Source organism: Haliotis rubra, unplaced genomic scaffold (genome assembly GCF_003918875.1).
Source record: "Haliotis rubra isolate DU_JTF1 unplaced genomic scaffold, ASM391887v1 Scf296, whole genome shotgun sequence".
Classification (NCBI taxonomy): Eukaryota; Metazoa; Mollusca; class Gastropoda; order Lepetellida; family Haliotidae; genus Haliotis; species Haliotis rubra.
This window is the reverse complement of record NW_025766964.1, coordinates 1,165,485-1,191,497: the sequence shown is the minus strand read 5'-3', so window position 1 is coordinate 1,191,497 and position 26,013 is coordinate 1,165,485. Positions and strand designations below refer to the sequence as shown.

The following is a 26,013-nucleotide window of genomic DNA, read 5'->3' as shown; positions in this document are numbered from 1 at the left end:
ACTCACACATTACTGTACAATGCAGTACCTGAAAGTGGACCAGCTTCGCGGTTGGGATCCGCAATGAAGACTTGGTGGAGATGGGAGAATATCAGACACTGGACCTCACGTAGATCGGACAGTTGTCCTGTGGGAATCTGACAGTGACGGAAAGAACAAGTTGTAATTGTGATCAATAATTCTGCAACCAAACAATTTTCTTATAAACAAATGCATGAAGTCTGTTTGCCTTTTTCAGTTGTGATGATGCAAGAAAAGATTTGCACTAGAATGATTGGACAGCCAAATAGAATATCCTATTTCTGTTCCCTACTTAAGTGCAGAGAAGCACAAAAGACATTTGTTATAAAATCAGTCAGCAGTGTCCCCCTCATACAGATTTACTTAAAAAAATTCAGGAACAGATATATAGAACAAATGGTAAATCTAATGTTGCACATTATCTATCCCAAGTGAATTTATGATGTATGCCGTAAGCCTTGGTCAGATACTTTTAACACTATTTCATGAGGGTCAGATTTGGATGTTGCATGGAGATTATTCTATAATTCCCTTTAATTCATTTGTTTAAGAAAATGAAGAAAAAAGTGTCAAAGTGGAGACATCAGCTGAGTCAGCTATTTTTTTAAACAATGGCACATATAGACATCTATAACATCATGAACAATGAAGGGAACATCTTGAATCATTTCTACGAGGTGATAAGTGTTGCAGTAACTAGACACACTTTGCAGAAAAAAATGGTGGTGTGTGGGCTTGCGCATAGAGCTCAGAACACAAATCAGTAAGTTAAGCAATGCTGGTCACGGAGAGTCCTTTGATGCTATACGATGGGTGACCGTTGGCAGCTTGTCTCCCGAGAGTTTCTAGGACTTTAGTCCTAGTGAGTCACATTAGGCAAGTGAGTGGGTTCAAAATTACATCTGTTCACCAACCAGTGAATGGGTACTTGGTGGTATAAGTCATATGACTATTATCCTTCTAGTGCCTCACAGACAGCTTGGGCTAAAGAGGGACAGAATGTCCATTATGTTGAATGTGCTTAGAGCATGCCCATGCAGTGTTGACTTAGGGCCATAAAGTGGGCATATAAGCAGGATTATTATTAAGATTGTGGCACAATTTGCAGGAACAAGCTCATCAGCAAGAAAATTGCCACAACCCCTAGTGTACAGTACACAACCCTGTGCACTTAAAAGAACCCACGAATCCGTTGGTATATGACCAGATGGTGGCCACATGAATACATGCAAACACCTAGTTGCAGGTACAGTAACGTGCAGTAAACTTGACAAAGTACTGTGACTATGTGTCCCAGTCCACCCAGCTGTGAATGGGTACCTTGTAAGGATGGGAAAACCACAATAACTTGGCGTGCCTAGTGGCTGCAAAAGTTATATGATCCCCAGGGAGTTGAGATTGATAATACGATGTGCCGTTGAGAATGACATCCAATGATCGAGGGAAAAAATACCAGCGCCTTGAGCATGTACTAGTTGCATGGATATGTGCGCTATATGAATATCCTATAATGCAAAAAAATAATAATGGTAATATTTGAAAGTTTGCAGCCTGACTGTCACCTCCTCCTGATCATTGAGACAGCACTCCAGCAGGATCTGTATGATAGCACTCTCCTGGGCAGCAGACAGGGCAATCTTCAGGTCCTGTCTCTCATGCTCTGCTTGCAGGTTGTTGTCCAGGACTGGGTGTGTCTGTATGTGGTTCGTCAGATACACCTGACATGCCTGGGTGTACGCAGACAGGATACGCAGCACTATCTCCAGGATTGAGGGGTTCCTGAAATATGGAAAGTGAGTGAGACGGGATTCATGAGGACAGATACCAGATTGATCTCAGTATGGAGGTGTTCCTGGAATACAGAAGTCAGTGAGATGGGGTCTAAGAGGGCAGATACCAAATTGATCTCAGTATGGAGGTGTTCCTGGAATACAGAAAGCAAGTGAGACAGGGTTTATGGAGACAGAATACCAGATTGATATCAGAATGGACGTGTTACTGGAACACAGAAAGTGAGTGAGACAGGATTCAGAATACAGAATACAGACAGAATACCAGCTTGATGTCAGATTGTATGCCATTGTACCCCAACAGCTTTATCCATTGCTCAAGCTACCACACTGATGACTGCATACTCAAAACACTTCCTCACCCATCATACCTGAAGACTTGACAGTCGCACCGGAGCACTATGAGGGGATACAACTCACTGACTGACTCCTTGTATTTACCTGAAGACTCGACAGTCACACCGAAGCACTATGAGGGGATCCACCACAATGTCCTGCTCTGTGTAGGCCATCACCTGGAACACCCCATGTGTCTTGGTTCGCAGAGCGTTCACAGTCATCAGACGGATACTGGAAACAACAGGAACGTCCACTTGATTCATTAAGATAATGTCTCAACAAATATCATTTACCCTCATCTATGAAGCAAAGTTTTTATACCTAGAATGATCTGTGTCTGAATATAAGGTATGCAGGATGCTATGAGTGAGTGAGTGAGTTAATATTTAGCATCACACTGGCAATATTTCAGCCATATTGTGAATAAAACAATACAATTTATATCACTATTAAAATAAAATAATTTAGAACATAAAAAAATCTGTCATCGAAGGACAGTAAAACTACTAGAATATCACAGCTCTTAATCTAAAACTTGAACGCTATGATAAAAGAAATAGATCATATTAGACAACAGTACAATATAAAAACAGGCTATAGATCGCCAACAACTAAAGGTAGATCACCAGACTAGGGACCATGGGGACTTACAGTGCTTTTGCTACCTGCATGGACCCTAGCTGGATTTACACCATCCTTTCAGATTTTAGCGATTGTAGACAAGTCAAGCCATAAGTTAAAATGACATATAAACTGCAGTTAAAATAATAGTAAGCTTGAATTTACTTTGAAAGTTTTGGGACTTATGTATCCTCTCAGGGGGAACAAGAGGCTATAAGGGAAATTGAAAGAGGGGGGAAGAAATTTCATAATTCAGTCTTTTAAGTGAGATAGTGAGTGGATTTAACACTGCTACTTCAGTCCAATGACAGTGAGGCAGTTTAAGGTGGAAAGAATAAAAAGTGAGTCAGTGAGGGTTTTTTTTAAATTTTAGTCGCATCAAAGAAATAAATACAAATGACACAGTCTGTCAGTGCTGAACCTAATAAGCACAGATATGGTGAGGACAAATCATGGGTCATAGTTGGAATAAACACATGTCTGGTATAGATAGAGCCTCTGGTCATAGTTGGGGTGAATCTAGGATCTTACCTACAACTAGTGGATCCTGTCAGACAAGGGACACAACTCCACACAACGATCTATTTCATCTTCTGTGGTGATACACATATACCAGAGTGAGTGATTGGGTTTAGTTTTACGCCGCTTTTAGGAATATTCCAGCAATATCACTGAGGGGGCACCAGAAATGGGCTTCACACATTGTACCCATGTGGGAAATCGAACCCAGGTCTTCAGTGTGACAAGCAAAGGCTTTAACCACCTGGCTACCCCACTGCCCGACATATACCAGATATGCAAAGTTTCAGTCTATCAACATTTCAGCTGTTTGCATGAAACTTTGCGACATCTGTTACTACAACACATAAAGTGAAAGAGTGAGAAAAAGAAATGTAATTTTAGAGTAAAATTGATATTTTATACTTATCCTGACTCATGCTCTTTGCTTGTCTTCTTCTTCTTGCTAACATAGTGGAACACTTGTATCTCCTTATTTGAAGCTCCCTTCAAAATAAAAATCACTAATTGGTACTCACCACGAAGTTGCTCCCCTTTGTCCCCCCTGGCGGGAAAAGGTGTCGCCACCCTCTGGCCATGTGCTCCACTCTCTCCTGATTTAGCGAGCCCAACACTTGAATTTACAGGGAAATCCAAAGTGTTATGTGGGGAGGATGGAGGGTTAACCCTCATGAGTCAGGATAAGTATAAAATATCAATTTTACTCTAAAATTACATATTTTCCTTATCCTGACTCATGCTCTTTGCTTGTAGCATCCTACGGAACGGAGGTGGGTAACAGAATACTTTGGATTTATAATTAGTGATTTTGTATAGATATACTGTAATATCCCCTACGGGAACTTCATGAAGGCTTAGATTTAGGATGTTTCCTGTATAAAGAAAACCATAGGTTATATAAAGCCATTAAAGGGGAATTACATTATGAATATATTGAACAATACATATAAATTATATATATATATATATAGGTGACTCTGATAGAGGCACTGAAATTGACTATATCCAAGTATATGCTTAAGGTTGAATACTTAAGCTGAACATATATACATAGCCCTAAAACTCCGTGAGAGTTATAAGCTAGATGAGTATGTATAAAATACATATTAATCTTGTGAGGATAATATTTTAACGCCTCACGAGGGACTGTCAGTTGCTGAGCGAGGACCAGTGGTCCGAATGGTGGAATGCCAGAGACATCTTCTGTAGTGATGTCTCTTAGGTAGTGATTAGCAAATACCATGTTAGATTTCCAATAGCATCCTTCCATAATCGTGTTCAAGGAACAGTTACCGTAGTAGGGCGAGGGTAGAGGCCAGTGCCCTGATCTCATGTGGATTTGATGCTGTTGGTGGGTCCAAGCCTGCTGCCTTGTAGGCACGGAGAATGACAGTCCTTATCCAAATAGATATTGTAGGTCCGTGACACTTCTGTTTGATTCAGAGGGCTTATAATGGGATGAATAAACGCTTGAGAAATCTTCTCCTTGTTTTGGATCGTCAGAATAAACTTTGAGCCTTACCGACACAGTGATAGGTCTTGTGTATCTTGTGATCCGAGAATAGAGGATAGCTACGGATGTGGAATAATCTGTCTGGTTGACCTGGCAGTTGATTTTTGGCGATGAAATCCCATCTTAATCCGAGGTGCGCTGTGTTATGATTGTCATCAAACTGTATCCTCTCGTAATCCAGAGCGCGAATTTCAGACATTCTTGCTGCTGTGGCTAGCTTATAGCAGAAACAATGTTTTCTGTGAGAGAAATTCAAAGTTTGTCGATTCCAAAGGTTCATAGACCTCACTCGTGAGGTGTTGTAACACTACATTCAGATCCCAAGCTGGGCGTGGAACTTCCGCTTTGGTCCTCCAATCGAAAGCTCGTGAGTAAGGCCAGTAACTCTGGAGATCTTGTCAATTTGACACCCGCTCTCATGGTGATTACAGAGCTAAGCGCGCAAGATATGTTGATATCGCTGAACCTTTTAAATGTTTGTTTTGGCGTAGGTAACACAAATAGTCTGCCACTTGAGGTTGTGAAGCCTCTCTTGCTGTAAACCCTTTCTTTGTTGCATAATTTTCAAACTGTGCCACTTGTCGCCGCATTGCCACGAAGTTGAGTAACGTAAGCAAGCGCGACTGCTTTTGCCGCCTGGCAGAATATCCTCTTTGTTTTAAACACATTTGTATACAGTCCATACGCAGTAGTTGGAACATTGCTGGGTTTCTCGTGCACTTGTTTGGTGTGAGGATGAATTAACAGGTTTGCGCTACTTGGGTAGCTCCAGTGTTGGTTGACCGATTTCTTGAATTAGTATGGGAAACCACGCTCTGGCCGCCAGTAGGGCTGCACCAAAGTGAGTTGTAGGCTCTGTGTTTGTCTGATTTTCTGTAATACTTGAGGTATTATTGCTGGCGGCGGAAACGCTGCACGCATTGAGGCCTTCCCATGATAGACTTAGAGCCGCCCGCTGCCCAAGCTTGGGGGTCTGGGACTGGTGACACGAATGTCGGTAGCTGATTGTTGAATCGCTGCGGGCTTAATAGGTCTATTAGCGGCGCCCTAATTGCTTGATTATCTGTGCAAAAATTTCCTGTTGATCATCCACTCTGTCGGTGATGGTAGATGAGGCCGAGAGAGAGCCGCCTGCTAGTATATTTCTGGCTCCGGAATGTGCACTGCTCTGACATGTAGATTTAGATCTTGTATTAAATCGAACAGTTGAAAGCTTAGGTTCAAAAGGTTCATCGATCTCGCTTGAGCCTTGCTTGTTTATGTAGAACGCCACTGTCGAATTGTCTGTATGGATCATTAGGCGCGATTTTGTAGAAATGTGCTCCAATGTAGAATGGCGCTGATTACAGCTTTCATTTCTAGACTGTTTATATGGAGTTTGCATTCTTGCTGATTCCATAACCCTGATATCGCGGTGGTTGGTGAGATGAGCTCCCCAACCTTGGAGTGACGCTGCCTACATACAGATGGGTTTTGTATTCCTGCTCTGCTAAACAAATCCCTTCGCAGACATTCGATTTCTTGGTCCACCATAGTAGATGTGGTCTGAGATGTTTCGTAGACTGAATGGTTGTACATCGCTGAGATGTGCTGATGAGGACCTGTAGGGGACGTGAACTGTAATCTGCCTGTGACAGTCATGTCTTGGGCTGATGTGAGAAGACCTAGTAGGCTCTGCCATTGTCGCAGTGGTAACGGAGAGAGTAGAGCTGGTGGAATGGTCTGTTGTATCTTGAGCCAACGGTCTTCTGGTACCATAATACGGTTGCGATTTGTGATGAATCAATACCTAGGAACTGTAGGTCTTGGCGATGGTACTAGGTCCGACTTATGTAAGTTTACTAACCAACCTAGTTGTGTTAGTAGCTTTATGATGTAATTTAACTGTAGTTTGAGACGCAGTGGATCTTGATCTACTTGTATCCCGTCAAGTCGAGGTAAAACGCACTCGCGAGCCCCTTTGACGATGTAGAAATTTGATAATCGGTTTCGCTATCCTCGTGAATAGCCAGGGGCTGATGATATTCAATGGGAGTACTTTCCACTGGTAATGTAGCCCTTCTAGAGTAAATCGTAGGTATTTCCTGGAATCGGGATGAATGGGGATGTGCAAGTAGGCATCCTGTAGATCTATGCTGCCCATGTAGTCCATAGGACTTAATCATCTGGCGAAACTGAGGTAAATGTATCATGCTAAACTTCGTGGTTTGGCGAGATAGTTCTTGTTGAAAAGCTCATGTTGTAGATGAGTCTGTATTTCTCCGCGGGAGTTTTTCTTGGGAACTAGGAAAACTGGGGAGTAGAAACCTGGTTCGACGCTTGCTTGATCTATTACTTCTATGGCCTGTTTGGATAGGAGTGATGAAACAGCCTCTTTATCTTTGGTAGTTGTTGCGCTTTGTAAATCGAACTTGGGGGTTTGATTGTCAGCGAGGCTTGGCCTGTAGAGGGATACTGAAACTGTGGTTGAAGAATGTTGGAGACGTAAGGGTCTTGCAGTATTCCCCAGTTTTCCCAGTGTAGTTGGAGGCGCCCACCCACTTGAGCTGGTTGTACTGGAACGGCTGGGGTGGAAGACTCCAGTCGTTCAACCTGTGTTTCAGCTGCCTATAATTGCGGAACCTCTGGGTGTCCTGCCTCTTCCTGATCCTCCTCTATAGTTGCCATATGGGCTTAATTTAAAAGAATCTTTACCTCTAGAGCTGGCTATCTTCCTGTCTCTTGCTCTTTGTAGGCCCGTGAACTTAGATCTGCCTGAGTATCTTTGTGAAGTCTGACGAATGACGCTGGCTAGTGTGTCCATCGATCTAATCATAAGGACTTCCCTGGAATCCTTAGAGACTTCCTTGGCTTAATTTGTCGATTTCTCCGCCAAAGATGGATGTTGTCGACCACGGGCTGTATAAAGTGGGCTGTAAAGTTCTCCCCAATTACAGGAGGCGCAGGAGGCCTTGACGACGAGCTAAGGTCAGTGCTGCTGAAACAGATGTAAGATGATCCGCTAAAAACTGCTGATCTTTCTTTGCATAAGTAAGGCAGAATAAATCATTCTATCATCTTCCGTCGTGGAATCCCGAATCTAGTAATAAGAGTCTCATTGATCGCCCTAGATCTATTTAACCCAAAGAACATACGCCTCGGCCATGGTTTCTATATGAGCCAACTTACGATCATCCATCTTGTAAATCTTGTTCTTTACATCGCTGATGATCTTATAGTTCTCATCGATGTCCTGGGCCTTGTAGAAGGAGTCCATGTTATGCGTGGAGAACTTCTTGGCTTGAAAGTTGGGCAGATGTGGTATCTGAACTTTCGTGAGCTTTCTGGAAAGCTGCATCTAGATTCTGTGGCACTGCCGCAATCGGGTCGATCGGGGTAGAGTGATTGCATCTGGATCATCTTCCTTCATCAAATACGCCTGAGCTGTATTGCCACTTTTAGATGGTGATGTGAGATCTAGGTTATTGACCATCCAATACCGTGATTCTGCATCAGAAAATATGATTCCTCCATCATCCTCAAAACCATCATCATTAATAAATTGTAGATGCTCTTCGGGACTGCGCGTAGCTGTCTGTATATCTGATGAGGTTTGTGGCGATCTAGTTGACTTGTGCGCGCTTCTATGTGGAGATCTGATGGGTGATCGACCTGGTGATGAACGGAGTGGAGATCGCCTATGGGATGATCTTCTCGAGACTTGTGAGGTGAATGTTGATAGCTTCGCAAAGCTCTTCGGCAGTCCCTCGATGTTCTTCTAGACGATGAAGATCTGAATCATATGTCCTTCGCTAATGCCTTCGCTGCTTCATTTGGCGTCCGTCCGGGGATCGATGATATGACCTTCGCGAAGGCTTCCGTGATGTCTGATGGTCTGAGTCCATATCTAGAGATGAAATCGAAGATGGTGATGATCTCTCCCCCGCCGCTGAAGGCCTTCGCTGGGCTGTACATCTAGGTCCTTCGTCAAGGTGGTGCGGACTTCCTTCGCCGAAGGTGACATCGCCTTGGCTGCTACGCTGACGGGGGTGCCTCTGGGGTGCTGTCTCACGCTGGAGCCTTCGCTGGCTCGGACCCTGCTTGGCGCAGTTTGTAGTGGTCCTCCATGATGTTCATAATCTGCCGCATCATGTCTTCTGGGATGATTCTGTGGACGAAGTCGCCGGGCGCCTTTTCTGCGATGGGGTTCACATCAATGACGCCTGACGCCGGTGTAGAGGCATCAGGCTGCATGGAGATCTCTGCAGAAGTCACAGTCGCTGACACCGGTCGCTTCTTCTGCCGTAAGTCGGGATGATTATCGGCTGATCATCGTGAGAGGCCCAACAAACTTTCCAAACCTGCAGAGGTTTTCAATTCTTTGAAGAGAGTCGTCCTTGGGTACATATTATGCATTTTCCGGCTGTAAAATGTCCTGTGACAGTTGTATCAATGTTTTTGAATAAAAGATTGTACAATAAATAAACTCTTTATTTATTATACGGACCCTACCTCACGGAGTTACCTCCTTTAGCGCATGCGCACTCAACTGGGTAGGCTCCTAGACCCGTGATCATCATTCCTTCTGCTGAATTCTCATCAGTGAACAGAATTGCGGGAGGTGGGTGGTTTACTACCCCAAGGATCTACTCTCTTCAAAGAATTGAAAACCTCTGCAGGTTTGGAAAATTCTTTTCAGAGAGATCGCCCTTGGGGTACATATTATGCATAAACACAGACTCCCAAAGACCGGAGGCCAGGGAGGAGGGAATTCTGTCCAAGCACACACAAAATATAGCGATCGTGATCATGGAAAAAATTGAACAGACGCCATAACACTCACCTGTCACTGACCCAGTTTTCGCTCACGCGAGAGGCATTATGGGAGGGGAACTGACAGGGAGGATTTGTGCTCAAAGACGACCTCTAGCATAATGAGACATTGCACGAGTGCTAATGTCAGTGAAATCCGACCACTAAGTGGCTTCTTCGTGAGAGCACCGTAGGGGAAAACAAAAATACCACTCACTAACGATATCGTGAACTCCTTAGAGAATCGAAGGGGGTACAGGTTCTCTGAGTGCTCGTGAGCAGACATGTCAATAATGGAATCATTGTACAGTAGCCAACACAAACCAATAAACCAAGACTCACTTGGTCAGGGTGGCAGGACACTGTCCACTGGAGAGAACGGTACGACCAAAGCTCGCATCGATTGCGCGAATGTGTATCGAGCTGATAATGGCGATAAAAGTGCTTGGCCGGCTCCAAATAGCGCAGAGCAGATCTCTTCAATGGGGAGTGCCGCTGCAAAGCTTTTGATGCGGCTACTGCCCTGACCGAAAGTGAGCCTTCAACCCCTCAGGGGAGGCTTGCCCTTAGCCTGATAAGCCGCACAAATATATCGAAACAGCCAGCAGCGTGACAAAGTTTGCTTGCTCGCTGGCAGACCAGCCTTCCCGCCACCGTAACAACAGAACAGCTGGGTACCCGCACGATCCCCCGCGCTCGCTTGATATAGACTTTGAGCGCCTTACGGACATCCAACGGGTGAGTGCTCAGAGGAGTGGTCCCCGATGTGGAAGGCTGGGTAAGAGTAGGAAGTTCGATAGGAGCTGTCACATGGAAAGCGGATCGACCTTCGGTCGGTAAGTATCTGGGAGGCTTAATGCTGACACGATCCGCGGTGAAACACAGTCAGCCGGTCGGACGACATAGCATGTATATCGCCGACTCTTCGACCAGATGTTACCGCCACCAGAAACACAGCTTCCAGGTCAACAACTGAATGGAAATAGCCGATAGGTGTGAGAAAGTGGGACCGACAGCCAATCGAAAGCACGATCGACAAATCCCAAGGTGGACTGGTTCGCCTGAGAGCAGGTCGAATCCGCTCCGCCAGCCAGCTAGAAAGCTGTACGAGAGGGTGCTGCCCCAGAAGAGCACCATCGACAGGGTGTGAAAAGTGGAAATAGCGGTGGAGTAGCCACGAATGGTCGGCCGCCAGGCCTTCTTCCAAACGAGCTTGCAAAACTCCAATACTGACTAAATCCGCAGAAAAGGGATCTGCAATGCCCCTATCTGAACACCAGCGCCATATAGCGGACCACCTATCCTCATACTGAACGCTTGTCGAATCCCACCGGCCAGAATTGTGTCTGCAACTGCTGCAGGAATTCGCGCGGCCTCGAGGTTAGACCTGACAGAGGCCAAGCCACCCACTGAATCCGCGGGATTTGGGTGGGCGCCCGCTCTGAGTGAGAATGTCCGGTCGCGCAAAGGTAATAGAACAGGAGGCTGAGCCAGAAACCTGAGAATTACCGAAACCAGCTCTGTGACGCCAAAGCGGTGCCAGTAGCACAAGTAGCCGAGCTGGCTGGGTGGACAGCTGTGAAAGGACACGGGAATGAGTGGTAACGGCGGAACGCCCAGAGCACTTTGCCCGTCCAATCCAGCAGGAAGGCGCCGGCAGCCAACGCCTCTGGTCCGCATCCGAGCAGAACACGGTGTCTGATGCGCCCCGCCGACGCAAACAGATCCACCTCGAACGACCCGCATAACTGGGAGATTACTGTGAATATCTGCCTGTCGAAAGCATCCACTGCGCAGGGCCAGGATCCGCGAGAGCCGCGATCTGCTCGCGACGCTCTCCAGCCCCGGAGATAAACAGGGAGTACCTGACAATCGCATTGGGTCGCCCAGAGGAGAAAGTCCCACGCCTCCCGGAGGAGCGCTTGGGGACACCGCGCCCTCCCTGCTTCAGGATGTACGACATGGCCGCCTGGTTGTCTAACTGAAGACGGACTACCTGGCCACGGACATGCTCTCTGAAGCCAATACCAACCGCACAGCTCTCAGCTCCAACACGCTGATGTGAAGGTGAGCTTCGCTTCGACCAGAGTCCGAAGCCGACAGACTGCCCAGAACGCCCCAGCCCGTGAGGGACGATCTGTCTGAACTGTGAGAGCTGGCGCCGATTTCCAAGGGGAACCCCTGGTGAGATTCCCCGACATTTGTCCACCACTGAAGGTGAGGTGTCAACCACTGGGACTGTGAGACTGCGCCCAGATCCTCCGCGGTGAGTCCACAGCCGAGCCAAAGCTTGCTGTATGGGACGATCTCAACCGCCCGCCACACACAGAGATCGCCGCCGCCATATGGCCCAGTAGACGGAGCCAAGTCCGTGCTGGTGCCTGGGGCTGGGAGAGGAATGAAGATACCATCTCCTAACTCTGGTGACCTCGTCGGGCGACAAGGAAACGAGATCCTTGTTCGCTTGAATCGCTACCCAAGAAAACCAAGTCCTGGGTGGGTACCAGGTCGGATTTCTTGAGGTTGATGATCCACCCCAGTCGAAGTTAGAATGTCTATCACTGTGTGAGTAGCATCTTGACTCGCTGGCTGTGTTAGTGCTCGAGCAACCAGTCGCCTAGGTAAGGGTAACAACGCCTTCCCTTGCGAAATGAGCTAGGGTAGCTGGGACTAACATGAGCTTGGTGAACACCCTTGGGGCAGTCGATATGCCGGCGGGGAGCACCCTGAATTGGTAATACATCCCGCCGTAAGAGAACCGGAGGTACTGCTTGAACGAGGGATGTATGGGTACATGCAGATACGCGATCCTTTAGGTCGATTGACGGAGCCAATCGCCGGGCTGAACAGATGAGATCACCGAAGCGCAGTGTCTCCATCTTGAAGGATGGTACTTCGAGCATGCGATTCAACCCCTTGAGGTTGAGAATCGGACGGAACCCGCCGCCTTTCTTCGGACGGGAAGTACGCGGAGTAAAATCCCGCCTGTTCCTCTCCCCCGGAATGCGCCGACATGCGGACTTGTCCAGCAGAGCCTGAACTTCGTCAAGCAATATGTCCGCCTCTGGCCTGGCATGACGGCACCGGAGTGCGCCGATGCCGGTGAAGTCGGGCGGATCTCGCCTCCACAGTGGGAGATGGCCTATGCTGACCGTGGCCAGCACCTGCAAGCGTTGTTGGTAGCCTTCTCCCATTCCGCAGGAATAGAGAGAGGCGCCTCCCACTGGGATATGGGGTAGGAGCTGCGGCGGGGACCCTAGTAGCGAGCTGACTGGGTGTGACACACGGCTTGAGCGGCAGCCTGTTGGGTTAACGGGAGGTCGGGCAGACCTCCCGCTACCGCTGAAAAGGCTGCTGGAGCTAGTCGAGGACTGCTCCTTGCCCCTACCCTTGGCGGACCTACTCCTCCGCCTACCCCTACCAAGCGGCCGGCCAGCCGGCAGACTCGGGTGTAGGCTGCACCCCGGGCGGAGGAAGGTGGCACGGGAGCTGGGCGACACCCGCTGGTGCTCCAACAAGGCCTTAGAATCCTTGAAGGAGGTAGCTGCAGCGCAGCCTCCCCGTGATGACCTGCTGTGCCCCGGAAAGAGGGTCGCCCCAGACGGAAAGGGAGAGCCAGCAAGGTCTGCTGTGTTGCTGCCGAAAGTACCTAGACGCCGACAGCCACAGCCTGCGCGATCCCCATGACTGCGCGACATCACCGCCGACGCAGCAGACCGCAAAGAGTCGCCAGGTGAGCCTGAACTTCCGACAGCTGACGGAGTAGCACGACATGCGCGCGACATCGCCGCCAGCATGCCCTCCGCCCCAGGGCCGACCTCTGTATCGAGGGAGAGGTAGGCCTCATGGACCACCACCCGCGACCTGCTGCATCGCTGCCCGCAGACCTCCTCAGAGGTCCGGGTACGCTGCGTCGCAGGGGATACCGCGAGGGCAAAGGTGGAGTGAGGCGCCTTGCCGAAAGCAGCCGGAGCTGCTCCGAGGAAGCCGAGCCCCCCCAGGGCGACGGAAGTGAAAACACACTCGCCAACGATCGGTACGACGAACAGGGAATCCTCCCCTGCTGGTAGCGCCGCGACGAAGTTCAGGTAAGTCAAACCTGACTCGGGTACCAGACAAGAGGGGATCGACCACGCCCGCCGACCAACGATGGCAGAATGCGGAGCTGCGCTCTGTGAGGGTTGCCTAGGGGCAAACGCCGCCAGGCAAGCGGAACTCAGTCGAAGTCCACGCTACCAGCAGGCACCGCTGCCTGGGGTAGGCCTCGCAATTCTCTGCCGGACCTCCCGCAAGGTCGGCAAAACGGAAGCCGCCGCCATGCTCCTCGACCTCCCCGAAGCTCCATTGCCTCGGCGTCCGAGCCCGAAGTCAGAGGCTGGGTCTCCTCCGTAAGAGGACCCTAACCCCGACCCGTGGACTGCCTAGCTGGGCACCACAGGAAGGGAGGAACAGACCGACTGCTCCACGCCAGCGCCAGCCGGGCGCGGCGCGGGACCCCGTCCCGGACGCTGGAGGCAGGCCAGGCAGAACTGGTGCCTCCGCCTCATGGGCGGTGTGCGCGCAGGGACCGGAATACCAGGAATACTCAACGCCTCAAGCGCAAGCTCCGAGAGGGGACTGGGAGCACCTCCTCTCCGAGCAGCCGAGGCGCCCGGATTCGGCCAGAGGCAACGGATCGACAGACGCCAAGGCTGAGGGATCTAGCCGAGGCCGGGCGATCCCACCCCGACTCTCCGCCTCGCCCGAGTGGGCGAGGAACTCCTGGCGGAGACCTCCAACCGACTCCCGACGAAGGACTTCATTGAGTCCATCTGCTTCTGAAACATCGACTCCATTAGAGACATGTCAAAACCACTGGGTGGTAGGAGAGGGGAAGGGCCACGGGATTTTTCCTTTTTGGACGCCTCGCTTAGATTTTGACGGGGAACCTGCGCCAGGTCCCTCCCGCCACGATCTCGCTGGTAAAACAGGGTGTCGGCCGCCTCTTCTTCTGTGCCCGGGGAAAAGGCCAGACAAATTGAACATGTATCAGCCACATGGCCCGCCTTCTCCAGACAGGCCACGATTGGGAGTGACTGTCAGCCCGGGAATACTTCCCCACAGACCTAACAACAGGTAAAGCCTGAAACAAACACGTAAACATGTTAGTTAACTTGTGGCCAGAAGCAGAGAAACACGAGAAAACATTGAAAAATACGCGAAGGTTACCACGGAAAGTAATAGTTGGTTTTAAAACGCAATATTACGCACCACGCCGCACGCTAAACTTCCCGCCATGGCAGAGCAAACTTGGCGTAAACCACGGAAAGTTTATGATTTTGATAGTACTTATACAAAGTCACAATTATGAAACAACCACTGTAAGGCTTTACTGTTATTGTTTTAGACAAATAAAACCAAACATACAGGTGGTGTCTCAGACATCTTAAAATACAGCTACTGCACGGCTCATGAAAGGTAATCACAACTAACGCCTGTTCAGGGCCGTGACAGCAGAAGGAATGATGATACGGGTCTAGGAGCCTACCCAGTTGGTGCGCATGCTTAAGGGAGGTAACTCCGCGGAGGTAGGGTCCGTGATAATAAATAAAAGAGTTTATTTATTGTACAATCTTTTATTCAAAAACATTGATACAACTGTCACAGGACATTTTACAGCCGAAAATGCATAATATGTACCCCAAGGACGATCTCTGAAAAAATAAGAGATTATCGCTCTCATCCAGAAGAATTTAATTGTTCTGGTTTGGCTCAGAATATAGTAGCATACATAACCTCCTAAATCTTCTAATGGATGATGTTCTTTGAAAGCGAGTGCACAAAGCTCCAACAGAACAGAACGTCAGAATTGTCTGGTTGTCCTGGAAGTTGATCCTTTGTTATGAATTCTCAAACTAACATCAGTGAGTGAGTTTAGTTTTACGGTGATTTTAGCAACATTCCAGCAATATCAAGGCAGGGGACACCAGAAAAGGGCTTCACATTTTGTAGCCATGTGAGGAATCGAACCTGGGTCTTCGGCGTGACAAGCAAATGCTTTAACCACTAGGCTACCCCACCTCCCCTTCAAACTAAGTAAACTGATGCACGTGTATCAGTATCAAATTGGGTTCTAATGAAATCAATCGGATGAATCTCAGACAATCTGGCTCCAATGGCTACTACCAGGAGAAATAAAGTCTTCAGAGTAATAAGTAAAACTTCTTGTAGAGGTTCAAAAGCTTTGCTGGTCAGATGTTATGTGACTACATTTAAATCCCATAGAGGTGCTCTGAATATCTTCTAGTGACCTTCATATCTGAAAAACCTCAGAAGAGTTCTGTAAGTTCTCCTCCTTTAACAATGGTCAGGACTGAACCAATAACCGCTAAATAAAAAACATTCTTTCTGGTCATGGACAGTGTTTTTCAAGGCATTGATAGGATTGCTTGGATTAACACAGAAAGTCACCCGCTGGTAACATGGGGGATGGTGTGCATGTATGCGAGAGGAGTGCGTTCAGGTTGCGTTTCTGTTCTTGAGGAACATAACACAAAAATGTTTTCACTATATCTTGGGCTTGGGGAGAGACAAGCAGTTAATATAAGTCAGGGTAAGAATATACAAAAAAAAATTCCAAACAATTGCATGCAAGACAACTGATCATATGAAACAGTAGTGGTTCACTCGTGCTTGAGACAACCAACCAAATGAAAGAGAGGTTTGTAGCATGCTACAGACAACCGACCATATGAAACAGAGGCTGTGTGGTATGCCCTGAAGACAAAAAAAACATATGAAACAGTGTTTTTTCAGCATCCTAGAGACAACCAACCATATTAACCATGAAACCTACCTTCTTGATATGTTGATGGAGAGAAGACGTGGACCACCTTGGACTTCTTCATCTGCTGTTGCTGATGCGACGTGAGACTCTCCTCCAGCCAGTCCTCCACTAGACACAGGTGTGGGTACTGAGTCACCAAAAGCCTAAAACAAAACATAAAACAAATATTGACAACCACAAGTGCAGTGACACCAACAGTCCACTAAGAGACACAACAGCCATGCACACAGACAAGGCTTACCAGCATTTAATAATGTTGAATATATGCAGGTGTTTACATAAATGTGGAAGTGTGTCAGCACTATTAAAGCAACATCTCTAAAGCATATTGATAAGAGTCTGAGTGAGAGTGAGTGAGTTTAGTTTTACACCACTTGTAGCAATATTCCAGCAATATCACGGCATGGAACACCAGAAACGGGCTGCACACATAGTACCCATGTGGGGAATCAAACCCAGGTCTTCGGCACGACGAGCAAACACTTTAACCACTAGGCTACCTCACTGCACCCATCGTCGTGATAACAGAAGCAGAGAGTTGATAAGACTTGAGAAACCAGCCATTTCTTCAGGTACTATGAGCACATTTTACCAAGAGTGAGTATGGCTTTATGCCATTTTAGCAATATTCCATCAAGATCACGACAGGGAATACCAAAAATGGGCTTCACACATTGTACCCATGTGGGGAGTTGAACCTGGGTCTTCAGCGTGATGAGCGGACGCTTTAACCATTCGGCTATCCCCTCCACCCCACCCCCATTTCACCAAGAAATCCCAACAGGCAACATGCAGACTTCAGAATATACATACACCTTTATCAAAGATTGTCTCAAACTATGGCTAAATCAGTATATCAGAAATTGTCCAATAGATTGAAATCAAGAGAATTTCATTTCAGTTGTTGTTATAGTGGCTGTTATAGTCCCAGTGATTCAGTCAGGCCCACCTTGTGAGAGGGGCAAACAGGCCGGCATACATCTGCTGTTCTTTGAGAGCCTCCTGTATGAGATAGTTGATGGGGATCTTGGACATGATGGTATCAGAGTATGACTTGATCGGACTCTTCAGCAACACTGTGGTGGAAGAATGAAAGGTACGTCAAAGGATTCAAACAAAGACGGAAGGTTGTGTTCAATATCTACATAAGCAACTGACCAACTAAAGTCATTAGAACATTTATAATAAAGATTAAAGACCTGACATTTTAGTCAAAAAATAATATTGCCTGCCACCAAAAATACAACTCTGCAAGATGGTATTGCAATGTTATCTGAACAAATATACTATCTCCATACAAAATCACAGACCCCCTACCCCACAGAAATATCAAAAGTAGTGTTGGGAATTGGTTAAAATCTCATAATCGATGACTGGTTCATTACAACCGATCAATCATCAAAAATAATTGGTAAGAGTCATTTATCAAAGTTCCTTTTATCTTTGTTAATGCACACACACAAAATAAAGAAAAAACATGTTGTAATTAGGTTTTTTTTCCAAATTGCACAAAATCCATTGGCAAATTTTGCATATTTAAAGGATGATTAGTATGTTAGGAACGCAGATTTCCTGGATTCTTTAAGATAAATTCAATCATGACTTGGAAAGAGCTTGTAGTGCTTATGAAATGTAAATTTAATGACACAGACAAAACCTTGTGTAAAATATCGTTGATGCAAACAAGTGTTCCAAAATTGGTTGTGTTCGATTATGAGAAAGCACAAACGATTGCTTGGTCGTTAAGGCACTGAAACCAATCTTCGCTTATTTCAATTAATCAGACCACCACTAATCAAAAGGTCAATCACTTCGTGAAAATCCCTCATCAGCTGTGAGAGTTATGATAAAGTTTACTTTTACGCCACTTTTAGCAAAATTCCAGCAATATCACAGTGGGGGACACCAGAAACTGGCTTCACATATTGTACCCATGTGGTGAACCGAATCCGGTCTTTGGCGTGACGAGTGAATGCTCTAACCACTAGGCTACCCCACTGCCCCATTATGATCAAGAAAGTCTTACATTGCTTTACTCTGGTTAGTATGGTCATGTTACCATCTTAATTATGCTGGTGTTGCTTTAAATGATGGGGCAGGACATTAACTCCTTTAGGCCCCTGTCAGATTTTAGAACCTATAGTAATTATATGTCAAAGTCTTGACCCATTAAAAGTCTTCACAAGTTACAGCCCTGACTCACTAAAAGTCTTCATAAATCAAAGACCTGACTCACTAAAAGTCTTCATAAATTAAAGTTCTGACTCACTAAAAGTCTTAATAAATTAAAGTCCTGACTCACTAAAAGTCTTCATAAGTTCAAGCCCTGACTCACTAAAAGTCTTCATAACTTAAAGTTGTGACTCACTAAAAGTCTCTAAGTTAAAGTCGTGACCCACTAAAAGTCTCCATAAGTTAAAGTCCTGACTCACTAAAGTCTTCATAAGTTAAAGCCCTGACTCACTAAAAGTCTTCATAACTTAAAGTTGTGATTCACTAAAAGTCTTCATAAGTTAAAGTCGTGACTCACTAAAAGTCTTCATAAACTAAAGCCCTGACTCACTAAAAGTCTTCATAAGTTAAAGTCGTGAGTCACTAAAAGTCTTCATAAGTTAAAGCCCTGACTCACTAAAGGTCTTCATAAGTTAAAACCCTGACTCACTAAAAGTCTCTAAGTTAAAGTCGTGACTCACTAAAAATCTTCATAAGTTAAAGCCCTGACTCACTAAAGGTCTTCATAAGTTAAAGTCCTGACTCACTAAAAGACTTCATAAGATAAAGCCCTGACTCACCTATAGTTTTCATGTGGTTCATGAGTGTATCCTCATACAACAACACATAATACAACACCAGGAGCTGTGGAGACAAATTGTCCTGCCGTACGTCCGACTGAGACTGCAGCCGTTGTGTAGCTGAATGAGTCACTGAGTCTCTGTACACTGCCAGTATTTCCTGCTCTGTCAGCGGTTCATTGGTGTGTTCAGTTTTAGCACCTTTCACTATGATTGAGTTCACATATGTCTCTATCACTTGTGGCAGTAGAGGGTGTAAGGGAAGTGAACTGTGTAAAATTTGTTTGTAGATCCAATCCTGAAAAACAATGATGTAGTGAGTGAGTGAGTGAGTTTAGTTTTACGCAACACTCAGCAATATTCCAGCTATATGGTGGCGGTCTGTAAATAATCGAGTCTGGACCAGACAATCCAGTGATCAACAGCATGAGAATCGATCTGCGCAATTGGGAACTGAGAACATGTGTCAACCAATTCAGCGAGCCTGACCACCCAATCCCGTTAGTCGCCTCTTACGACAAGCATAGTCGCCTTTTGTGGCAAGCATGGGTTGCTGAAGACCTATTCTACCCCGGATCTTCACGGGTCAACAATGATGAAATGAACAATCATATTTGATCTGCATCAGTGGGTGAGTGGATATTCTTTAACACTGCAGTGAGAATTTTGCTGAGCATAGCACATGCATACACACACATACAGACTGGTCCAGACAGAATTATTGACAGGTTCTTGTAATATAGCAGGAATACTACCAAGCAGAGAACATGCACGCTCACACATGCACAAGCACTCACACAGCGACGGTCCCAACTGAATTATTTACAGGTTGTTGTCAAAGAACTGGAATATTGCTGAGAGAGGTACACGCACCCAAGCACACACACAAAAGGAAACCTGCAGTGGTTAAGCACAATGTTTCAAGCTGTCAAGTATATGACACAAAATCAATCAGGTCTTACATCACACAGACCTAAAGTTGCCTATGACAACAAGCATGGTTAGTGTGAACTTCGTGAACTGACGGTAATATTTGGCATTCTAAAGTACAAATTCTACAGATGGTTGTTTGGTTTATGGTTTAACGCTGCACTCAGCAATATTCCAGCTATATGGCAACGGTCTGTAAATAATAAAGTCTGGACCAGGCAATCCAGTGATCAACAACATGAGCATCGATCTACGCAACAGAGGTGCGATGACGTGTCAACCAAGTCAGCGAGCCTGACTACCCAATCCTGTTAGTCGCCTCTTAAGCATGAGTCGTTTAAGCACGAGTCGCTGGAGACCAATTCTAACCTGGATCTTCACGGGTCTCAAATTCTACAGAAATCAACAGTCAATATTTCGACTGGGATATTACCTTGATTGCAACATTGTGTTTGGAGAAAACACGACTCTTGAGTAACTGACAGATACTGTGTAAAGGGAGGTAACCCAACATAGTGGAGTTGAGGTTCGGAGTGACCGGGATCTTGACAGCATGTGATGCTATCACCTGGAACAAACATCACACATTGAGGACTTCAGTAGACAAGTAACCATGGAGACATGGCATGATTCCAATCTTACTGGAAAGGTACCAATACACATCATTAGGGATGTCACAATACGATAATCCCCCCAATATAACTGACTGACAAACCGAGTATGGTCTTAAGCTGCTTGTAGCAATATTGCAGCAATATCACAGCAAGGGACACTAGAAATGGGCTTCACACATTGTACTAATGTGGGGAATCGAACCCACGGCTTTCAGTGTGACGAGTGAACGCTTTAACCATTGAGTGAGTGCGTATGGTTTTAAGTGTCAATATTCCAGCAATATCACAGCAGGATACACCAGAAATGGGCTTCACACATTGTACCCATGTGGGGAATCCAACCCAGGTTTTCGATGTGACAAGCAAATGCTTTAACCACTAGGCTACCCCACAGCCCCCAATTGTCTATCAGTCACAAACTTGACCAGCATGTTTATGCAAACCACAGTACATAAAACATGACCAAATACAAACAGTAGCATTAACAAGGAACAAGTAAAATGAAGGATATTCTAAAACATCCTTTATCACAATGTCCGAGGTTAAGAGTTCAGGGAATGCTGATAAGTACCTACCTGCTCCGTGAACAGCTCCTGTGTGAAGATCTGCCGCATCCTGGACAGAGCATTGGCCTTCACTGCACTCTGACACAATGATAATAACAATAACATAAATAACAACCACATCAGAAATAGTAATTGTCACTGACAATAAAAAATTATTATTCATGAAAAAGGTTATAAAAGGTATCAAAACAAATGAATTATGTCCGTGACATAGGTATAATTCCATGCAATGTGGATATGGCTTATTTCTAGTTCTTGTTCACATTGGTTTTATGGCCTAGCATGAAAATACTGGACACAAATGTTGATATTTCATCCATTGTCGTGACAAGGAGAGTAAAACTTCAAACAAAGTATGACATAACACCACAATACCAAAGTTTTCAGATTTAATTTGTTTATTGCTCTATCTTTTGTGACCCACACACTCAGTTTCGAAATCCTTCAAGCATACTCTGCTTAGTAAGACAAAAGGTCATTCTGACTTGAGTGAGTGAGTGTGTTTAGTTTTACGCCACACTCAGCAATATTTCAGCTATATGGCAGAGGTCTGTAAATAATCGGGTCAGGACCAGACAATCCAGTGATCAACATCATGAGCATCAATCTACGCAATTGGGATACGATGACACATGTCAACCAAGTCAGCGAGCCTGACCACCTGATCTCGTTAGTCGCCTCTTACGACAAGCATGGTTACTGAAGATCAATTCCAACCGGGATCTTCACATCTTCATTGTGACATGATCTGTAATGGATGTCCTGTGACCTTTGTGTAGACGTAGAAGGAACTTATGCTCAATATTGATAAGATGAACTGTCAACCTGCTATCATTAGCAGAAAGCACCAAAGTATTCCATGAAACCAAAAACCTAACCATAATATTTTCATGAAGCACACATTTATACACTCACAGGCACACAGTACATAATTATACAATCAATTTAACACAAATCGCTGCATACCAGTTACCGTACACAACAACCACAACATAACTCACGTCCATGTCATCAAACATGCAACTTCCGCCTGTTGACCATTATATATTTATGTCTTTCTCCAAACACTTACTTCACTTATGAAGGAAAGTGTCAATAAGAAAAATCTGACAAATATTGCTGAAATGAAAGAAGAGGTGGTCCGATATTGGGACAGCATGGACCACGATTTTCTAACTTCTTTGATCAGTAGTATGCCCTGCCGCATTGAAGCCTGCATTGCTGCCAATGGTGACTTGACAAAATACTAATTGTTCACCTGTCTTTGAATCTGGAGTTATGTTCTGCTAATATTCACATTTAATATGCGAGTAATGAGTGAAAAAAACAAAAACAAATTACAATCGTAAATTCTCAATAATTTCTGGTTGTACTGTATGTCTTTCTCCAAACACTTACTTCACCAACTTGCAACAGCGTACAGTATGCTATAATGACCAAGACAATGGTGCATGTATGGGTGGAGTACCTTCATTCCGAGAGTCTTGCACACAAGGTCAGCTATCGCGTGTATCTGGTTGTTGTGGAAGTGTAGGGCAATCAGGAACAGCATCTCTCCAAATGATGTCCCACATGCAGCTTCCCTGCAGGTACAACCATACCACAGGTCACAGAATGAAACAGATTGATCTTAGCATGATCCTGAAGTTATAAAGGATGGCTTAATCTTACCGAGCATCAACAGAGGGGCATTTGTTTTATAATGGAGTCAATAACGATGGCTGTCTGGCTTTGTGAAACAATATCATAATTCAGATCTGTACAATGCATAAAAAAGAGCCATAAGATGGTAATGATACTGCTAAAAGATCACTTCATCCTTTAAAACTTTCCTTATAAGGCATAAAGCATTCACTCTACAAAGCATTCATGATAACGCATGACGTGCCTGTTCTACAAAGACTGACTGAGTTTAGTTTTACGCCGCTTTTAGCAATATTCCAGCAATATCACGGCGGGGGACACCAGAAATGGGCTTAACACATTGTGCCCATGTGGGGAATCGAACCCGGGTCTTCGGTGTGACGAGCCAAGGCTTTAACCACTAGGCTAGGCTTTAACCACTACCCCACCACCCCTGTTCTACAAAGAAGTCATGATAAGGCATAAACTTATATATAAAAGCAGCCCCTCTACAAAGCACTCATGATAAGGCATCATGTGTCTGTTCTACAAAGCACTCATGATAAGGCATCACGTGTCTGTTCTACAAAGCACTCATGATAGAGCAAGAATCATCCATGCAAAAGAGTAATCATAATAATAATAATCCACCCTATGGGGCAATCTTGTTAAGGCACAAATCAGATGCTCTATGAGGCAATTATGATTAGACGTAAATCATCAACTTAACAAAGCAACTATGATAAAGCAAAGAACATCAATTCTGTAAGGTAGCCCTGTCTTGTGAATAAGGACACTCTTTATTTGGCAATCATGATACAGATTCACTCACTTCTCGAAGATGCTCTCGTTTGTCATGAGCCACTTAATCCAGTCGATGACCTGTTGCTCCTGGTCTAAGGACCTGCAACAGATGGAACATGTCATAGTTATATGTTGATATTTACAGAGTCTCATCTTGGTCAATAGCTTTGTAAATTCTTACTTATCATCTTTTCCAATGTTTTTCTTTTGTGAAATTTAACTCACTGATGCATGTGGTAAGGACATGCTATGAGAGTGAGTGAGTGAGTTTAGTTTTAAGCTTCACTCAGCAATATTCCAGCTAAATGGCAGTGGTCTGTAAATAATCAAGTCTGGACCAGAAAATCCAGTGATCAACAGCATGAGCATCGATCTACGCAATTGGGAACTGATGACATGTGGCAACCGAGTCAGCGAGCCTCACCACCCGATTCCGATAGTCTGCTATGAGAGTACACAAACAGATATGAAATACTCACCCCAGGAGATAGGGACAGGCTATGAGGGTACACAGTCCGAGGGATATAAAGTGAGCACCAGCCTTTGAGGGAGGGGGTCGAGCTGTTACCAGGTCCAGCAGAGCTACCATTTCTTCATCAGAGTATCTAGTCAAAACAACACAAAACCAGTGATTATCTAGTCAAAAACAACACGAAATCTGTGATTATCTAGTCAAATGAGTGAGTGAGTGAGTTTAGTTTTACACCGCACTCAGCAATATTCCAGCTATATGGCGGCGGTCTGTAAATAAACGAGTCTGGACCAGACAATCCAGGGATCAACAGCATGAATATCGATCTACGCAATTGGGATACGATGACATGTGTCAACCCAGTCAGCGAGCCTGACCACCCCATCCCATTAGTCGACTTTTACGACAAGCATGGGTTGCAGAAGATCCATTCTAACCCGGACGTTCACGGGTCTTATCTAGTCAAAACCTATACATCACTCTATTAGTATTTCTAGTCAAAACAGCAAGTGACCTCATCACACTTATTCACAGTACCAAGTCACCACATCCTGTGGCCTTATCTGAGTATCAAGTAAAACATTGTGACTTCATCAGAGCATCTGTACACAACAAGTCCGGGCTCCACCTACTTGAGTGTGGCCATCCCTCTCAGTGCGCAGTACAGCCTTATCAGCATGCTGGCCTGCACTACTCCACTCTCTGCCATCCTGTCTCCCCGTGTGGAAGGAACAATGGAGGTCACCTGGTCGAGCAGCTGTTGTCGCAGCGTGTACAACATACAGCCTGATGGTTCACGCTTTCGCTAGAAAACAAAGCCTTAAGATGAACAGGCAGTATCAGAGAAACATTTTCAGTTATCCATTACTGACACTTAATCTGTAATAGTCGGCAAACCATTATAATTAACTAGTGCATGACAACAAATCACAAAAAATGATACAAGATACACTTACTTAATTCTTACCCAATACCTATTTCACAAACTGTTGTAATTATCAGCTTTTTAGCAATGATCATAGTTTATCATAGAAGCTCCATAATTCAGTCTGTTATGACCGTTCAGTCATGTATTGACCGTTCAGTGATGAAGTCATGTATTGATGTAGAGTTCAATGATGAATATTTACCTTTTTCAAGACTACATTAAATGATTTTTGTAAATAAATCAATTCTAGTTTTACGTTGTTATCTTCAAACCAGAACACACTGAACATGTTAAACATTGTCAAAGGATTAATTCTGATTCAAATTTGACATAAGGTTTCAGGAATTTGGTTCATTACATTTGGTACTTAAAAGTTTTCTGCTGAAGCAGCACAAAGATGATTTACCACAATTAAAAGTTAAACATGGAAATTGTGGTATGTTTAAAGCGTAAACATGGACATTTTTCTCTATACAAAAGTGTTGAATGATGTTAACACAAAAGAAATACCTGGAAAAATATAGCTCACCTGGATAACTAGTCGATCGTTTATTTACAAAGACAGACACTTTAAAAGGTGTATCTTGGAAATGGCATTCAAATGTTGTTTTTGTGAGGTGAGGTGAAATGGGGTTTAACATCGCACTTAAGAATGTTTTGCTCATATGACGACGTGCATGCGTGTGTATGTGTATGTGTTGCTGCTTGTACTAGCCCAGACTTATGCTGGTTTTATAGTGCTAGCCCACTGAGATACCGTGACGCAGTGAAGCATGAATACCCCACTCAGACACATTATACTGACTCCGAGCCGACCAGTCCTTGTTGTACCCATTAATGCCGAGCGCCAGGTAGGGACCAACA

General features: G+C 45.2%; 1 protein-coding gene across 1 annotated transcript in view; it reads right to left on the bottom strand.

The window, feature by feature from the left end:
• LOC124282210 (integrator complex subunit 2-like) overlaps positions 1 to 26,013 on the bottom strand; it is a 47,254-nt gene that overhangs the window by 8,744 nt on the left and 12,497 nt on the right. Inside the window, 13 exon segments of the mRNA XM_046718169.1 lie at positions 29 to 50; positions 52 to 137; positions 1,584 to 1,800; positions 2,253 to 2,403; positions 16,430 to 16,563; positions 17,370 to 17,496; positions 19,213 to 19,510; positions 20,576 to 20,710; positions 21,332 to 21,400; positions 22,791 to 22,905; positions 23,778 to 23,849; positions 24,229 to 24,354; positions 24,854 to 25,026. Of these exon segments, the coding sequence (XP_046574125.1) occupies positions 29 to 50; positions 52 to 137; positions 1,584 to 1,800; positions 2,253 to 2,403; positions 16,430 to 16,563; positions 17,370 to 17,496; positions 19,213 to 19,510; positions 20,576 to 20,710; positions 21,332 to 21,400; positions 22,791 to 22,905; positions 23,778 to 23,849; positions 24,229 to 24,354; positions 24,854 to 25,026 (1,725 nt within the window).